Here is an 18,824-nt window from a genome sequence, read left to right as displayed (position 1 = left end):
TACATTTTTAGGCAATCTGATGTGCTCTAATGCAGTCTTAGCCAGCAGGCTTTGTTAACTTGAATGCAGCATTCAAACTGAGCCCTCCAGGTGCTAAATTACTTTGACAATCCCGTCTGAATGAGTTCAACTGGAGCTCTGGGACTTCCTACTTGATGTCTTGAGTGCTTATCTGCATCTATAGTCACTTAAGCTCTTTCACTAATGAAAAGGATCATTGGCAAGAACCAGATAGCTGATCTTAAGTATTCTTAGCATCGCTGCGCAAAAACAAAGACTCCTCTGTTCCTGCATTACAAAATCGTTTCTGTTCTCAAATAGTACAGCAGCATTACACCGCCACATCTACGGTTGTAAAACTGCTGAATACAGTTAACAAGATCTGGTACCTTACACTGAAAATGTATGTCAGGTCTAATGATGTCTGACAGTATCAAACAACACTACCCTGTTGAATCAAATGCAGTCTCAGCACTCCATTCATATCAACTTGCCTATCAAAATCAATGGCTCAGATTCATTCTGGGTTTCCTTTTTTTCCCTCTAGCTTTTATATGCTCGCTCTGTTTGACTCTGAGGATTGTATTAGGTTGCCACAATAGCAACCTCTCAAGATAAAATCAGAGAAGTGTTATATTGCTGCTTACAGCCTTTTTTTTCTTTCAAGGACCGAAGGGAATAAAATAGTTTGGAGTAATGTTTCCTACAGTGCTGTTTTCTGAATGTCTTATGGGTTGTGTCACTTAATCGCTGGGTTGTGTAAGGCTGTTGTCCTGTACTGCTGCTGCAGCTGTAGCATATGTAATTGCAGCCTGCTGTGCGCCCATCTCCCCCCCACCTCCCTTCGTCCCTCTCCTCATTTCTGTGGTAGGTAGTGTATCCTTCCTGCCACCTTGTCATACTCCCGTAGAGGTAGGTGGAGCAGAGTTAGTAGTGTGTAACAGTGGGTTGTCATTGCCATGTCTGGAAGAACAGATGTTGACTGTAGAGCACATCCTGCGATCACTGACAAACTAAAGGATGGGGCTAAATCTATGCCGTGTTCCTCCCATCCATCAAATGAGTCCTTCAATGAGTAAATGCAGATAAAGCAAGGTAATACCTGTGATCTGTGAAACTGATCCCTTTTTCAAATCAAATCAAATCACTTTTATTGTCACATCACATGTGCAGGCACACTGGCACAGCACATGCGAGTGAAATTCTTGTGTGCGAGCCCCACAAGCAACAGAGATGTGCAAACACAACAACACAAACGAGCAAAATACAAGAATGGCCAACCTGAAACTAATAAATATATGTACAATATATAATAGTATATGCATTTCTGGATGTGTATACTAAATATTTTCCTACGTGTGTGTGTGTGTGTGTGTGTGTGTGTGTGTGTATACACATTTTTACAAATTAAATAGTAAAAAAAATAATAATAATAATAATAATAAAATATATAAAATATACAGAGTTGAATATGTGCAAAACAAGTGGCATTTATATACAGTGTGGATTGCATAATGTTGAAGTTCCAGTAGTGAAGCTGAGGTGTCTATGACGTGTTCAGCAGTCTGATGGCTTCTCCCATTTTGCTTTGCATCCTCCTCCTCCTCCCCCTCCTCTCCTGTCATTCTGTCTCCCAGAGCCCGGCGGCCCCTCCTTCACCATCGGTAAGGCCATCTGGCTGCTTTGGGGTCTGGTTTTCAACAACTCTGTCCCTGTGCAGAATCCCAAAGGCACCACCAGTAAGATCATGGTGTCAGTGTGGGCCTTCTTTGCTGTCATCTTCCTGGCATCCTACACTGCCAACCTGGCTGCCTTCATGATCCAGGAGGAGTACGTTGACCAGGTGTCAGGCCTGTCAGACAAAAAGGTGTGAATTTAAGGCAATGTGATAGTTTGTGGGGTGAAGGAGCAGATGGGTGTGAACACATGTGAGAGTGGGCTACTTAATTTGGAGTGAAACTAGTGTCTGTTTTATTATTTTTTTATTAATTTACTTTTTCTATTTAGAATGAATATTCAAGATACTAGCCCCATGTTTGCCTACTGGTGGTGGTCAGAAGGCCCGGTGGCGCCTGTGTCCGGCAGCCTCGCCTCTGTCAGTGCGCCCCAGGGCAGCTGTGGCTACAATGTAGCTTGCCATCACCAGTTGTGAATGTGTGTGTGAATGGGTGAATGACTGAATGTAGTGTAAAGCGCTTTGGGTCCTTAGGACTAGAAAAGCGCTATACAAATGCAGGCCATTTACCATTTACCATTCAATTCAGTTTTATTTATATAGCAGCAAATCACAACAACAGCCACCTAAAGGTGCTTTATTTTGTAAGTTAAGGAGCCTGTATTACTGCAGACAGCAGCCTGCTTTGAGCAAGCACACAGTGGGAAGGAAAAACTCACTTTTAACTGCAAGAAACCTTCGACAAAACCAGGCTCAGGGAGGAACAGCCATCTGCTGTGACCGGTGGGGGGTGAGGGGAGGAAGATGAGACCAAAACCCCCCCAAAATATTATGGATGAGTGTTTCGATTCAGTGCTTTGAACTTATTTGATCTCTCTGCTAACTTGCTACTGTAGCTAGTTTTGATGCAGGTGCAACATGTGGTTTTTCAGAATGGGGCCGTTAGCTTATTGTAACTGGTAGTTTAATGTAATAGCTCAGTCACAGAGTAAAAATAGATAGAACCTCCTTACAACAAATAAAAAAAATGCTTGCCTGGCGGTTGCATTTAAATTTTTATTTTTCCTCTGTCCAGAGGTCGAGGGTGTTACACTCTCAACATCTTTCCACACTTGATTGCAAAACGATTGCACAGATTGCTTCTCATAAGGGGACACAACCCTGTATGGATGGATGGATGAGACTGATGTGCATTTTGAATTTGTCATTTAATCTAGAAAAATTAAAAAATTAACGATTGCATCAAGTAATTAAATAAGAAATAAAACTAAGAAACTAAAACTGCTGCTTTGATCTTTTCAGCATTTTTATGCTTGTAACATAAATTGCAGATCTTTATTCTGAACTTGATCTGATGAGTCATACATATTTGTCTAAACATGTCCAAGGATTCTTCACATCTCTAAACAGTTAGTTGATTTTAAGCTTGCTAAAGTCCTGCTTAACAGTGCATTAAAAGGATATTTGATGCAGCTCACTGCTCTTTTCTCTGTGTGTTTTCTTTTCCCGAAACCCCCCACCGCAGTTCCAGAAGCCTAACGAATTCTCACCGCCGTTCCGGTTCGGCACGGTGCCCAATGGGAGCACAGAACGCAACATCCGCAACAACTACCGGGACATGCATGCCTACATGACGAGCTTCCACCAGAAGAATGTAGACGAAGCCCTGTACAGTCTGAAGACTGGGTGAGGAGCAGAGAGATAGCGGGCCTGATGTGGGACGCTAGGAGGGAGTTGAAAAGATTTCAGGAGGGAGAAGAGAGACTGTGTTATGGAGCCGTAAGGTCCTGTACTGATGCAATACACAGAAAAGATGATGAAGGAAAAAGGAGAGGGAGACAGAGGAAAAGAGAGCATTCTGGGTAATGTGGGTGGGCAGCGTATCTGCCTGCCACTGGCACCCAGAATAGCAGCGTAGCATGCGTTTGCTCTGAAAGCTAGGTAACATCTTTACTTCCTCTTCACTCTTTCTCTCTCCCTGTCTTCAAACGCTTTCACCCACCACGGCTGAAGAAAACAGAACAGGGACGAACCTGTGATGAAGGGCACAGAGGTCCTGGAGCCCTGAGGGGCCCTTGGTGGAGATTTGTCACCAATCTGAAGACCGTCATGTCATTGTATCTGTTAACCCAGGGTTAATATGGATAGAACACAATGCAGAGGTTTTACAGGAAACATGGCAGTTCACCACCCCAGACCCTGAAACACTTTGGTCTCATGGTCAGTTTAGTTACTGGGCTTGAAGATTCGTTCTCAACACTGGAAACAAAAGTGATATATTTTACTTCTTCACATCTGAATGGAATTGGTCATTTAAACAGCGAGGTTTATATTTGAACTCTATGACCGGTGTTTAGGTGTTATCTATCACATGATGACACCTAAACAATTTCCATGACAAGAGAACAACCTAAAATAGATTCCTTTCCTCATTACAGAAGAGTTAATGGCCTAAATTTCTCCTACCTGGTTTACTGTACTAATTTATATTTTATTTGTATTTTACTTGAATTGCCTCTGTGCTATTACTGCCTTAAAAAGATCACACAGTCTTGCCTTGTAGCACTTTATATGAGAGAAACTCAATTTCCTTGTAAATTTTCTCAGTGTTTTGCAATTTCTTATTAACTGTTACCTGAAAAAAAGAGAATTAATACCAATTAATCATAAACAAGCATAGCTTGGAGTTTGCAGTCAGTGCAGTGGATACCAGGTCAGGTCAACATGCAAAAATGTGCAGAGACAAACATATCATTAAAAATGACTTACCTGCCTTTTTTCTTTACTGCCTAATCACACCGTACTTTACAGGGAACCTCTCAGACCATTCAATGACACAGATGATTGTGATTCAGTGTCTTAAAATCTCCATTTGACATAATGAATCGGTGATTTGAACATTGTCACTATTTGTGGTGAAGGTGGCTTCACAGCTTTGACTTCCAGCTCATTTTTCTTCTGTCATCCTTCACAGCAAATTGGATGCCTTCATCTATGACGCTGCAGTGCTAAACTACATGGCTGGCAGAGATGAGGGGTGTAAGCTGGTCACCATCGGGAGCGGCAAAGTGTTTGCCTCCACCGGATACGGCATCGCCATCCAGAAAGACTCAGGGTGGAAACGGGCCGTGGATCTGGCTATTCTGATGCTATTTGGAGATGGTAAGGAGTGAAATGATGCAATACAGGAAATTAATAAATATTCTAGTGTCTCGTATCTCATATAACAATTATACAAGTTATGCAAGTCATCACAGTCTTAAAAGATTAGATAATTGTCATGTAAATTTAGTTTTTTAAAGATAATGATGTGTTTTTAGTGTCATAACTGCAGTGACTATTGCCTACTGCAGAGAGGGCTTGGGCAAGTAATGTTGTGATAGTGATATTACAGGCAAATTAAATAGACCATTACTTTTAAGAAACTTCTGCTGCAGCCTTAATTTGTACAATAATCATTCAGGTTGAAAATAACAAAGTGAAGTCATGCTCTCATCGGGGTAGTAAAACTGGAGTCATGGAAGGAACAGTGACTCAGAAGGTGGCCGGTGCTCGCTATGGTGACAACCCAAGAGCCTGCTGATGAAACCCAGCAGTCAGCGAGGCTGTCGAGCTGCAGGATGAGGCCTCCAGAGCCAGGTTGGCTCATCGCAGGCCTTAATCAACAGCGCGGTACCAGCAGGCCTGAAAGGCTGCAGCTGCTGTGGCTGTAGAAATGAAAGTTTCAACGGGGGATGGTTTGGTTATTTGGTAGCTCGGGAGGTGTTTTTGCAAAAGCCCGCTTTGGCAAAGAAATTAAATATTGACCTTAACTGAACATTGCTAGGAGTAAAGCTGGACAAAGGTGGTCTTGAAATGCTGAACCCTGTAGATGTTGTTCGATTGTTGTGATCGTCTTATGTCTCCACATTGATTTCAGGAACAGGGCCTACGGAACGGCAGAGTGATTAGGTGGAAAAACCAAATTCAGCTCGAACACCTTAAATATATTTGATTTGTTCAGGCTCGGTCTGGAGCACATCAGTAAGGATGGTCCTATACATATATCAGTGACATGATTTGAATGTTTGTCTGCAGCAGTAATATATCGAAGGGGGTTTGATACGGCCATTAAAAATTCTATATTTCGATTTTGACTCTGTTTTGAGTCAAAATAAAAATATAGTAACTTTGCTTAAGTCAAAGTTTTCTTTTTACCTTTGTAATATTGAACACCCATAGATCATCCACTGTCTAAAATAAGCAGTTTTAGCACCTCTTCTCACTTTAAGCCTCCTTTACTATGATCGACTGCTCCTCGTGAACACAAGGTATGGACAGCAGGTGGGTGTGTTCATCTCAGGTGGGTATGGTTACCAGGTAGGTATCGTCTGGTGGGTATAGCCATCTTAAACAGAAAAATAGGAACAGGGATGTTTACTGTCATTCACAAAAATCCAAAATTAGAAAAAAAACTGGCCATATTTTATCACACACACACACACACACACACACACACACACACACACACATATGTATTTATACATATATGTGTGTGTGTGTGTGTGTGTGTGTGTGTGTGTGTGTGTGTCAGAAAAGAATAATAGGTCCACTTGAAAGTAAAGTCCTTCCCATTTTTTGACTGATGTACAGTTTAATAGATACAGACATATAAAAACTTTAAAGCTCAGTCTACAATGAAAAGTACATACATTTTTAAAACCTTCACCACCTCCACTGGGTGATACGTGATATGTGCAGGGAGTTCTGGGGCTGAGTGCTTATAACCAGCACATTTATCTTTCTTTAAATTGGTGCTGCAGCTTCATCATATATTATGGTGGCACCATTACATCAATATGGTGTTATTTCAATATAAAGGAGGCAGAGTCCTGAATACAGGACTCAAAGGAGAGGAACTAGAAAATAATGGTGTTGACACCGTCTGTGAAATGTGATACTGTATGCATCACAGAGCAATGCTCTCAGTTTGCCGGTTCTGTTTTGTTTTAAGCTCCAGCTCCGTGTGTTTTGGGTGGTGACTGAAAGAAAGCAGCAGGATGTTTGATGTCATTCTAAAAGAGTGATGATGATGAGAGCACTGATCCACGAGAGGCTTAGTATTGAGCTGCCACCCTCTACATGATCAGAGTATTGGGCTAGCAAACAAGGTTTGGGTACACAGTGATGGTGCAAACTTTGCAACTCCTTTTGGACGAGGGTTGGCTACAAACTGCTGGCAGAGGTTCGTGCAGTGAGATAGGTGACAAATGAAACTATAGTGAACCTAGAATGAATTCAGCTCATCTGTATCACAGTCCCGTGAAAAACCAAGTACACTCCATTATTCAAAGCTTGTAGAACCACCTTTAGCAGCAATAACTTGAATTTTTTTTCTGTGATTTTGTCAGTCTCTCACATCTTTGTTGGGGGATTTTGCCCCAGTATTTTTTACACATTGCTTCAATTTATTGATTTTTGCACTCATTTTTTTATGCACAGCTCTTTTAAGGTCTGACCACGACCTTTGATGTGTGGATTTTGACTGGGCCATTGCAACAGCTTAGTTGTTTTCTTTTTCAGCTATTCTGTTATAGATTTGTTGGTCTGCTTGGGATCATTGTTCTGTTGCATGAACCAAGCTTTAGGGAGTTCATGGCTGACTGAATGACTGCAATGGGCCAAGGTCCTGTGGCTCAAATCATCACCCCGCCACCACCGTGCTTGACAGTTAGCATGAGGTGTTTTCGCTGATATGCTGTTTCGAGTTGTGGTGGTTTTCTCCAAACATAGACTGTGCATTCTGGCCAAAAATCACCTTGGTCTTGTCTTTCCAAAGAACATTATTCCAGACGTCTTGTGATTTGTTCAGATAAACTTTGCAAACTTAAGTTGTTTTGCCATGTTCATTTTTTTGAGAAAAGCAACCTATCCAAACAGGCCATACTGGTTTGGGCTTTTTCTAATTGTACTGTCATAACACGCTAACTAAGGCGGAGTCTGATTTGTATCTACAGAGTTTTTTTGCAGTTTCTCTGAGTCTGACTTTGGGGTGAATTGGAGTTGCTGGGATGTCCACTCCTCAGAAGATTGTGGCGTTGTATTAACATACACCTTAATGCTCCAGACCGGAAAACTGAAAACTTTTCTGCTTTTGTAGAAGTGTATACACTAGATGTCAATCATTTACTCAAGCCCGTAGCATCTGGCTGCTACTTACCCTCTGAATTCCTGAGGAAGCAGTAAGGGTATACTTAGTTTTTCCTAGGACTGCACTGAAACCTGGGAAAGCTCTTTTTTTCATGTGACTGTACATACTGTAAATCACCAATTGTCACCAACTTGTCAGTGGTGGTAGTTTCTCCACCCATGAAACGTGCAACTGCTGAATGTAGACTGTGTTATTTGTATAAATTAGTCCAGTCAGAAATGTTAACAAGGGAAAAGTTCGAGGGGTACTCCAGGGGGAACTAAAGCACCCCAGGAAAATAGTTTGATGTCCTTCGCATATTGGTAGCTGTGAAAGGGAAATGCAGTCTAATTAATTAATTTAAATGAAATGACCGACCCGGAAGAGTCTGTCTGATATTTGTGTGAAACAGAAAATAGAGTCTGACCTTTAAAGTTATATATTCAATACTGTTCAAAAGTCTCGAGCCATCCTGCGTTTCTTTATATTTTGTTTCCAGACTTTCTGGTAATTTTTTAAAAGAGGTCTCGAGGCTTTCAGGAGGACTTTCAAAGTGTTTCTTTGGATATCGACTGCTTTTTCACTAGTTTTCAGTCTAGTTCTTGTAGCTGATTATTTTCAGGGATTTTTTTCTTCTTTTTTTTTTAAACCACATAACTGTGACCTATGAATTATTCAAGCATAAAAAGACACCGCACTCAAGGTATAAAGGTGTTGTGTCAATACATAACAGACAACCTAGCAAAGATTCTGCTGAAGCCTAATCAGAAATGGTCTCTTCCTTAAGAAGCCAATCTTACCATGATACCATGCATCTGATTGGCAACAGTTTCAGTTTTCAGCATGACAATGATCCCAAACGCTCAGCCAGTGCAGTAAAATAGAACCTGAATAATAATGGATTGGATTTATATAGCGCTTTTCAAGGCACCCAAAGTGCTTTACAATGCCACTATTCATTCACTCTCACATTCACACACTGGTGGAGGCAAACTACGGTTGTAGCCACAGCTGCCCTGGGGCAGACTGACAGAAGCGAGGCTGCCATATCGCGCCATCGGCCCCTCTGGCCAACACCAGTAGGCGGTAGTGTCTTGCCCAAGGACACAACAACCAGGACAGAGAGCGCGGGGATCGAACCGGCGACCTTCCGGTTACAGATACGCCTCCCAACCCCCTGAGCCACGGTCGCCCCATGTTACACTTTATATTCAACACTGAGTGTTTTGAATAGAAAAACACTCAGCATGACTCACCTATCAGTCATGGATTGGCTGCCCAGAGCCTTGACGGCAACACTGTTGAAGCAGTTTAGGATCATTTTGACTGAGAAGAGAACAAAAGGCAGCCAACATCCAAAGAAGAGCTTTGAATGTCTTTCAAGAAGCCTTCAAAAACATTTACTCAAGACTACTTAAAGAAACTACCAGAAAGCTTGTTCACAGAAGTTCACGATGTGTTAAAGAATAAAGGTGGTCATACCAAAAATTTACTTTTAAGTTTGTTAAAACTGTACAAATTCTGTTTTACTTATTATCTTTTCATCTGTGATGGCATGTTTCAGTAAACTTATTCCTCATTTTCCAAGCAAAATTTTAAAAAAATGAGGGGTGGCTCAAGACTTTTGCACAGTACCCTACTGTACTAAAAAAATAATAGTGAAACTACCGCCTTGGTCTACTACCGTTACATTTTGTACCTCAGGAAATAAAAGACACAACTGTTCCTGATGTGAATCTTTGCCTTCAGAGAATACACCTTCTCCACTTCGACTGATAGCATGTCCTCCACACTGCTCACCTCACTACCTGCCAGATCTTATACTCTACAGCACGCTGACACACACTCATACATACACAGACGTGGCCTTCCAGGTGCTATCACTTTCCATTGTGTCGTGCGAGATGGATAAAGAGGTCAGTACGGAGAGAACATTCACCTTGGATCAGATCGTTCGGAGTCAGATTGATCCAGACGTCGACACACACTGTTGGGAACTTCCCGAGTGGCGTACATTAAAGTGCTGGCTTGTGAAAGGATGTGATTGTGACATGTAGCTGTGTGGATGCTTGAGTGTTGTGACACATCTCCACGAATTTATCCAAATGGAAGTAAAATCTTGCCGTGTACACGAGGCCAGCACATCAAGCATTACCTCTCATTACCTCTTGCAGATTGTTTGGCTGTCAACACACATACAGGTTAAGAGATCAGACTCATCGATGTTTGCTCATTTCCGTTGCTTCCTGTTTGAGTCAAGTTGTATGCAGAGGGGAAGGGGTCAGTAGCGGCTTTGCAACAGGAAATAGTGGAACTGCATACAGAATAGCCAGGAATGATGCAAGATCAGGAGGAACAGGTAAAGGTGGAGGAGAGGGGTGGGGTGGGAACAATGAAAAATAAGAATAAGCAGAGTAATAGGAGAAGAATTTTAATCATAGATATTTCTTTCACATGATAAATTCTGCTCATTAATCTAATATATCATCAATTTGGTTCACATTCTACAAAAAAAGCGCAAGCTATGCAGATTTAATAGCAGTAAGTATTCAGTTTGGAGAGCTGTTGCAAACTGTTTAGATGAATCAGTCATGCTGGAGCTAAACATCTGTTTGGAAATTTAAAGGGAATCAATGAATTCCCATTTGTGCTTTGTAGTCACAAGTCAGTCTAAAAAGTAGGTTATTCTATCAAATATTTCTCAGGCAATCTCCCACCACTTTGATCATTTAAATTTCCTTTTTGAGGCCATTTATTTCCCAAATCTTTCTGCCCTAATGTGACGTGATGCTCATTCTATTGTTTCAGCTCTGTTGATGTGACAAAAGTAGTTCTTTAATCACCAAAAAAATCACCTTGCAACGGATTGCATTTCCCCAAGTTGAAAGGTTATACTCCTTGTTTTAGTCCATCCAATGACTATCTGTGTGTTACTCATCAGCATGAAAAAACTGTCAGCCCCCCACTTTAATACTACCACATAACACAGTGCTCTGTATCCCTCACTGAGGCTCATTTTGGTCTTAATGTACCAACCTACTGTTTGTCCCAGCAAGTCTAATACTTTTGTTTTATCAATGGAGTCTCAAACACGTGCACAGCTTTGCCGTCTTCATTGGCACTGTGTCTCTTACTCTCACCTCGACATATGGACATAGATGACATGCATATTTTGTTTTTTTTAACATGCAGGGTTAATATTTTATCCTAAGCAACAATCTTTCCCTAAACCAAAGTAGTTTTTCGTCAATACACCCAAACAAAAATTAAATGAACACAAAAGTTGAAAAATGTAACTAAAAACAGAATGCATCGATTTGCAAATATTCTAAACCCATGTTTTATTCACAGTAAAATGCAGAAAACATGACATTTTGAAAGTGAGACATTTTTATTTCATAAAACAAATATTAGCTCATTTTGAATTTGGCAGTAAACGTTGGGTAACAAAAGGCTGGAAAATTAAGTGGTACTAAAAAGAAACAGCTGGAGGAACATTTTGTAACTAATTAGGTGAACTTTCAACAAGTCAGTAAAATGATTGGACCATCGAGCGGCAGATGGCCGCCCATCCCTGAGCTTCATTCTTCTGGAGGTTTCTTCCTGTTAAAAAGCATATTTCCTTTCTACTGTCACGCAAGTGATTACACATGGGCTACATGCAGTGTTGGGGAGTAACGGAATACATGTACCGCCGTTACGTATTTAAAATACAAAATATGAGTAACTGTATTCCGTTACAGTTACCGTTTAAAAAGGTGGTATTCAGAATACAGTTACTTTGTTGAAATAAATGGATTACACTGCGGTACTTTCCTGTTTCATTTTGTCGCGGGTCAGGACTGTTTGGGTTTTGTTTGACAGCTACGTTCTGTTGTTCCAGGCGGCAGCGCTACGGTTGCCATGGTTACAGGGCGACGCTCTCTCTCTCTCTCTCTCTCTCTGCGACTGTGTGTTTCCTGGGTGAGAGAGCGCCTTTTCGTTGTTGTTGTTGTGCTAAGCTAACAGGCAGAATGCTACAAGCATAGCTCTAAAGAATGTAGCATCATGGCCAGTGTAGTCCGTGTTGCAGGGAGAATGGACTGCCATACACATTATGGGTCTGTGAGCGCGAGGAGGGAGAGAGAAAAAGGGGAGTGGAAAGGTTGGAGTTGTCATCGAGGAAAAACGGGAGCTGGAAGCATGTAAATATAATAATAACCACTTCAGCCAAGAAGAGTGCCTGACGAGCCCAGTTGTAAGTAAGCTATTAGGACTCGACTGTACACCGTGTTCGTGTTTTCCTCCGAAAACAATAAGTTCCGTTGGAGCAGCCTTTCAACGCCTCTCTCTGTCTCTCGCAAGAAAAGTTGACCCACACAACAAAGTAAAGCTATTTTTCGGCTACGAGCCGACAGGGACCCCGCCGTATTAGTCAGAGGTCCCTTTACTACAGCTCGGAGTCGCGGACCTTCAGTAATAGTAATAAATCACACAGCAATAGTACATTCACGTTGTTGTAAAAAGCATGATAATATATTAACAGTGGCGTGTCTAGAAAATTTTTGTTGGGGGGGCCAGGTAGGGGCACAGATTTGGAGAAGGGTGGCATATTTAATTGGCAGATAATGTTTAAAAAAAAATTCTACCAACCATTAACCATAATTCAATAATCCTATAAACCTAATAACCAAATGCACTTTTAACTCTTATTAGAATGAGATTTTAACCACTACGGTGCAAAGTTTTTAGATACTGCGTTGCTAAAGGACAAGAGATACAATCAGTGTTTTGTCAGTGTTTACTCAGCATTCAAGGACATCAATATTTGCATAGTATTTTTACTGACATATAGTGCACATATGTTTTGGGCAAAAACATTTTTGAAAATTAAAATACGAACATTTGTAACAAACAATTGACAAATTAGCCAATGCCAATGCAAAACTTTATCTGCCTGTTAAAAAAAGAAGATAATCTTCTCACAAACTGGTGTTTGATTTTGAAACAGGAAAAAAGTGGGGAAACAAATGAAAAAACTAACATTTGAATAAAACCTGAAAGCAAGTAAATACTTTCTATGCTGCCTTATGGTAAACTTTGGTAATATTGATAAAGAACAACACTGGCTGATGATAAAATACAGTCAGCTGGCATGGTGACACTGCCAGTATTAACCTGCAGGGCTGGACTGGGACAGAAAATCGGGCATTTTTACTACAGACTGACCCACCAGGTAGTAAAGCCATAAAGACTTTGACTGAAAACAAACCCTGTTGTGACAGTGATGTACAGTCTTGTTGGTATATGTATGATTTCTATACATTTTACGTCAGATAAAAACTTTGGTTGTAAGATTTAGATAATTATTTAATAAAAGCTAGATATTTTAAATGAGAATAAGAAAGAAAAGTATTTCTTTGTTCCCCACCTTTCCCTGTTAATGCCCTACCTGCCCCCCTGGAAACACTTTGCTAGACCCGCCCCTGCACAGTTACCAACTGTCAGCTACATAAAAAAGGATCCTGGTGTTATTTGTCTCTCAGAAACAGTTCATAACTTCCCTTCAACTCATTCATGTCACCTAAAAGGTAAACCTGTTTCTCCATCACCTGTTCAGCTCTGATGGTTCAGTAAGGACATCTCCTGGTTTCATCTTCATGTTTCCCTCTCACCACATATCTAAACAGACATCATGACCAGCAGCTTTACAGCTGTGGCTCCAGCAAACATCAGCTGATACTAGAAATTAATATTAAATACATTCTAACAACAGCTGATCAAGCTTAAACGTGCTGCTGTTGTTTAGCGCGACATCCGCTGGTTTCCTCTTTCTGGCGCAAAGTGGGCGATAAATAAACAAGAGAGACGATCAGCTGATCATTGATCAGTTTCATGATTGAAGTAGCAACAGGAGAGGGAGGGGGGGAGAGAACGAGAGAAGAAGAGGCAGCTGTGCAGCGTAACGACAGAATAAATCCAGCTTTGTGTCTTTTTCCATTCTAGCTGAAGTTCGGGACAAACTGCGTCTCTTCTCAGCTCAATATGAAACGTGTAATATTTTCTCTGAATGAGGGACCATTCCATTTTTTTAAGGAGCCGTTGGCAACTCTACTAACTAACCTTATGAATAAAATAAAGTTCACTATCAGTAACATCATAGCACCCACCCAGCTGTATAAAAACTCCGTCAAACTGGCTAGAACGCAGTACGAGTTATTGCAACTGACAGTAAAAAGTCAGCACAACGAAAATAAACTCCACCTAAACTTAGTTCATATCTGACCCAGATAGACTGCAGGTCATAACTTCTTACCTGAAGTTCAGTTCACCTGACACTCGGACTGGCGGCTGCTTCGGGGCTCTCCTCCTGCCTCCCCTTCCCTCATCCACCTGTTGCCTCTGTGGAAGCCCCGTCATAGCCACCACCAAACAACGGAGTTATTTCTACACATCGACCTGCATCTGGCCAATCCACCACCTCTCATTGTTCATGCCATTACAAAAAAAATAAAAAATAAGTCACGGGGCATGTGCCCGGTATGCCCGATGGCCAGTCCAGCTATGTTAACCTGCAACCAAATCTGCAGCTCCATACAGCAATGTTACGACTTAGATTATATCTTATAACTCATAACTCTTATGTTAGCTGCCCTCAGTAGCCTACTGTCTGAAATATTCCACAGCTGCAATAATTCTTTAAGTGTTATTTTTTTTCCTTGGTATTCTAATTTCACCAAAGTTTACTAAACTCACCAAACTTAATATTACTTACCGGGACATTTATTCTGTCCTCATTTTCTTTCACCGAAAAATTGTTTCCTGCAGTGCCGTCTTTCGGCTTGGCTCTCCTACCTTTGCTAACGTGATGCACATAGCGCAGAAGCGATGCTGCATTCACTTACACTCGGATATCTGAGCGTCACCGTGAAAACATAATCGGATATTTGATTGAATTTTATTGTTTTGCCTTTGGGGTGGCACCTGGGGTGGCCAGTCTGGTTTGGGGGGTGGCCTGTGCCCCCCCAGGCCACCCCGCTGGACACGCCATTGTATATTAAGTAATCCAATGTATTCAGAATACGTTACTGTCATTGAGTAACGTAACGGAATACGTTACAGAATACATTTTGGGGCATGTATTCTGTATTCTGTAATGGAATACATTTTAAAAGTAACCTTCCCAACACTGGCTACATGTGATTGTTAGGGTTTTCTCTGTATTATTGTAGGGTCTTTACCTTACAGCATAAAGTTGTATTGTTGTGATTTGGTGCCATATTAATAAAACTGAATTGAACTGAACTATAAAGAGAGCATGTTTGACAGGCAGAGTTTCTCAGAGGCAAAGATGGACAGAGATTCCCCAATCTGCAAACAAAACTGTGTCTGCAAGCTGTGGAACTTCATCCTAATTATAGAATATTGTTCTGCAATGTAAAATTGCAAAACTGAAGTTCTAATCATGTATATTACATAGTATCAGCAAAACATCCAGAGAATCTGGAGAAATCTCTGTGCGCAAGGGACAAGTCCATAAATCAAAACTGTTTGTAATCTTTGGCTGCTCGGGCAGGACTGCATGATTCTGTCATAGAAATCACTGCACGGACTCAGAAACACTTCCAGAAATCAGTGTCTGTGAGACGACTGCGTCATCTAAAAATGTATGTTGCAAAAACGTAGTCATAAATGAAAATGATCCAGAAACACCGCCGTCTTCTTTTGACCTAACCTCTTTGAAAATGTAATAAGACTAAGTGGAAAATGTCAATTTTGAATTTAAGATTCTTTTCGTAAAACATGAATTCTGCATTCTCCAGACCAAAGAGAAGAGGCTCCATCTGGCTTGTAATCAGAGCTCAGTTCAAAAGCCTGAATCTGGTGTTAGAGCATTCTCATTCCCAACGTGTCACATACCGACGATTTGTAACGGCCCGAGGCATTGCATAGTAACGTGAAAGGTACCCTTCCACATCCTTTTGAGACGATCCGGATTCTCAATTGAATCTAACAGATTACCACTTGTGGCGGTAACACATCTCCGTTTCCAGAGCAGAGGCTCCAGCCCTCCATTCCAGGCCTAACTATAACCTTAATCCTTAACCAAAACCTTAACCCTATCAGATCGTGTTTTCCAAAGTGATTCCAAACAGCTCTCATGCCTCCGAGCGCATAACATACTGACGATTTGTCACATAGTGTTGGGATGTTATGTGTTGGGATGGGAACATGTTTGTTAGAGTCTAATGAACTGGAAAGGCACCATTGATGCTGAAAGGTATATATAGGTTTAATTAAGAGCAACATTATTATGCAGATAATAATGGACTCAACTCGTGATGTTGCTGCCATCAAATTCAAAATGACCTTATTTTGTTCTTACATTTTCTTTGTTTAAACATTTGATATGTTTTCCAAAGTGCAAAACACAAAACTCCTAAACGATCTACAATGTAATCTGCGTGTGTTGAAAATACCAGCAATAATTTTAAAAAATGTGCATATGATACAAGCGTAAATAATCCAGAACCACCGAGCACTGGTTTGAACAAAGTCACTGTGCTCTGCTGCTTCGTGATATTTTCTATGTAAACTCAGCAGTGGGTACACAATGTTTGTTCATACTTGTTTATCCATGTCTTTTTATTTATTTATTTCGTTTTTACTATTTGCCTCATTAGGAAGAATAGTGGAGTCAAAAAGTTCTTATTGGACTTTATTGGTGTTAATTTGTTAGTATTGTTCACTGTAAATTGACAAACACTGCAATAAATGCACAGCAATCGTAATTGTGTGGGGAAAATCTGATATTGTGTCAACCACTTCTCCCTCGACCGCTCCAACCTCCTGATGCAGACTCTATTGTTCTATAAAACAGGGCCATTATCTCGCTGTATTTAATCATCAGGACACTAGTGTTGAAGGACTTGTGTGTACTTCTGTGACACCCATCAAATCTGGTAGAAAAGCAGAATTTGACCCCTCTGGATACAAACACAGTGCACACGACCACACCTATGTGTGCAAACACTCACACACACAATAGTTTTATGTAAGCAGCAGGAAAATACCTTATACACACCATAAGCTCATACACAGATCTAACAAATCTCTCTGGACGTGTCCTCCCCCTTTAGTAATCTCCCCGGGGATGCGGAACTGGCGGCGACACAGTTTTTAGACGGAAACCCTTCTCACATGACCATGCACACTTCCTCTCCTAGGACTGCTGAGTCCCAGCAGGCAGTTGTATTTTTGGTCCCCCCCCCACCAACACAACAAAGGGGTTAGCCTTGCATAAGCAGTCCTTAATGAGGAGGCTTGTCTGGGGGGCATTCAGTCAGAATAATAGAACGTGACATTTGTTGCATGTACATGAGACCTGAGCTGTTTTTGGCAACAATGGCCCATCTAGAAAAAACCAAACAAGTGCCGTCTTGTTTTGTACACATATTTATACATTTAGACACCTACAAACCCATCTGCATGTCACACTTGACCAGCGCTTTTGACCGGTGTGTATGTGTCTCCAGGTGAGATGGAGGAGTTGGAGGCCCTCTGGCTGACGGGCATCTGCCACAATGAGAAGAACGAGGTGATGAGCAGTCAGCTGGACGTGGACAACATGGCAGGGGTCTTCTACATGCTCGGGGCTGCCATGGTTCTGTCATTCATCACCTTCATCTGTGAACATTTGTTCTACTGGCAGCTGCGCTTCTGCTTCATGGGCGTGTGCTCTGGAAAGCCCGGATTCACCTTTTCCATTAGCAGAGTGAGTGTGCTCGTGTTTTATTTTAGGTCTGACCTCTGTCCTTCTGACAGAAAGATCACAGGAGTGGCTGTTTTAAAACCACTGGCTGTGGTTGAGGTGGATGGAGTCAGTCAGGGAGATGCGATGACTCACCTGAGCTACCTGCGGCTTCTTTTTTTTTTTTTTTTTAGCTCAGGCTGTTGTTAACAACAAAAACAAATTCTAGTGATATAAAAAAAATACTCCAGATAGCTGCTAGAGCCCGTTATTATCTATTCAAACTCAATTTAATACTGCCAGTCATAGACAAAGAAGGTGTTTATCCTTTATCCAATTATGTGCATTTCAGTGTCACTTTTGTTAGTTAACATCTATTTCATATTTTATTTAGTGGAATTAATGCAACAAGAAAAAATCCTATTTTACTTTATTGGTGGATTACTTTAGAGATCATTGCAGGGCAGTAACATAACTGACCTCTGAAAGCACTGATATATGGGTTTACAACAGCTGCATCTTAAATAAATAACATAGGCAACAAATGTCCTTCCAGAAACTGATCTTACCCTCTGGCAGCCATCTTGGTAACACCTCTGGGGAACTTATTTGGCATTTAATTCGAGGTCTCTGTCACACTTAACAGGGAGAAAGCCATAACTTTAATTGTAATGGTTACCAGAACTGCATGTTCACATGAAATGGTGAAAAACAGCTTCAAAAGATAGCACTTAGACTACATATATGAGAAGTTATGCAACGTTACAGCATCCAGGAGCGACAACAGCAGCTCTTCCTAAAGAGCATGGAGCAAATGCTGTGCTAAATCACATGATCAGTACACTAAGACAAGAAATCTGAGTGAACTTGGGTGCATTTTTGTCTTTTCTATGATGACAAGTCAATATGTTGATGTTGAAGCTCTGCTGTTCACATGTCAGTGCAAAAACAGAAAAAAGAAGAAAGGACGCTTCATGGCCCTGATGTTCGATCCTGCAGGTGCTTCTCAGCAGGCCAGGTATAAGTACAAAAAAGAGAAACAAAGCCCAGGAAAACTTAAAAAAAAATAAAAAATTTCCAGCCTCTACAAATATGACCGTAAAGAAGTACTGAGACACTTTGTCATCAGCTAAACACCCGATAACGCCCATCAACTCTAACACAAATGGCTTATCCTGTATTTTTATCAGTTTTGTTACATCCTCCTCCCTTCACCTCCAACCGGTCACGGCAGATGACCGGCCCTCGTC

The 18,824-nt window shown here is 41.2% G+C and overlaps 1 protein-coding gene across 5 annotated transcripts in view; it reads left to right on the top strand.

The window, feature by feature from the left end:
• Positions 1-18,824, top strand: part of grin2bb (glutamate receptor, ionotropic, N-methyl D-aspartate 2B, genome duplicate b) — a 151,338-nt gene that overhangs the window by 124,228 nt on the left and 8,286 nt on the right. For all 5 annotated transcript variants that reach the window (XM_085277079.1, XM_085277082.1, XM_085277076.1 and 2 more), the window contains 4 exons: positions 1,638-1,867; positions 3,201-3,361; positions 4,650-4,837; positions 17,360-17,598. In XM_085277079.1, the coding sequence (XP_085133205.1) occupies positions 1,638-1,867; positions 3,201-3,361; positions 4,650-4,837; positions 17,360-17,598 (818 nt within the window). The remainder of the gene's footprint in view (positions 1-1,637; positions 1,868-3,200; positions 3,362-4,649; positions 4,838-17,359; positions 17,599-18,824) is intronic.

Source organism: Mchenga conophoros, linkage group LG6, assembly GCF_057382185.1.
Source record: "Mchenga conophoros isolate Kocher_MC1m ecotype Shallow Benthic linkage group LG6, M_conophoros_male_GT1.1, whole genome shotgun sequence".
NCBI classification, from domain to species: Eukaryota; Metazoa; Chordata; class Actinopteri; order Cichliformes; family Cichlidae; genus Mchenga; species Mchenga conophoros.
Note: the sequence above shows the minus strand (reverse complement) of the source record. Positions and strands in the feature narration are given on the sequence as shown.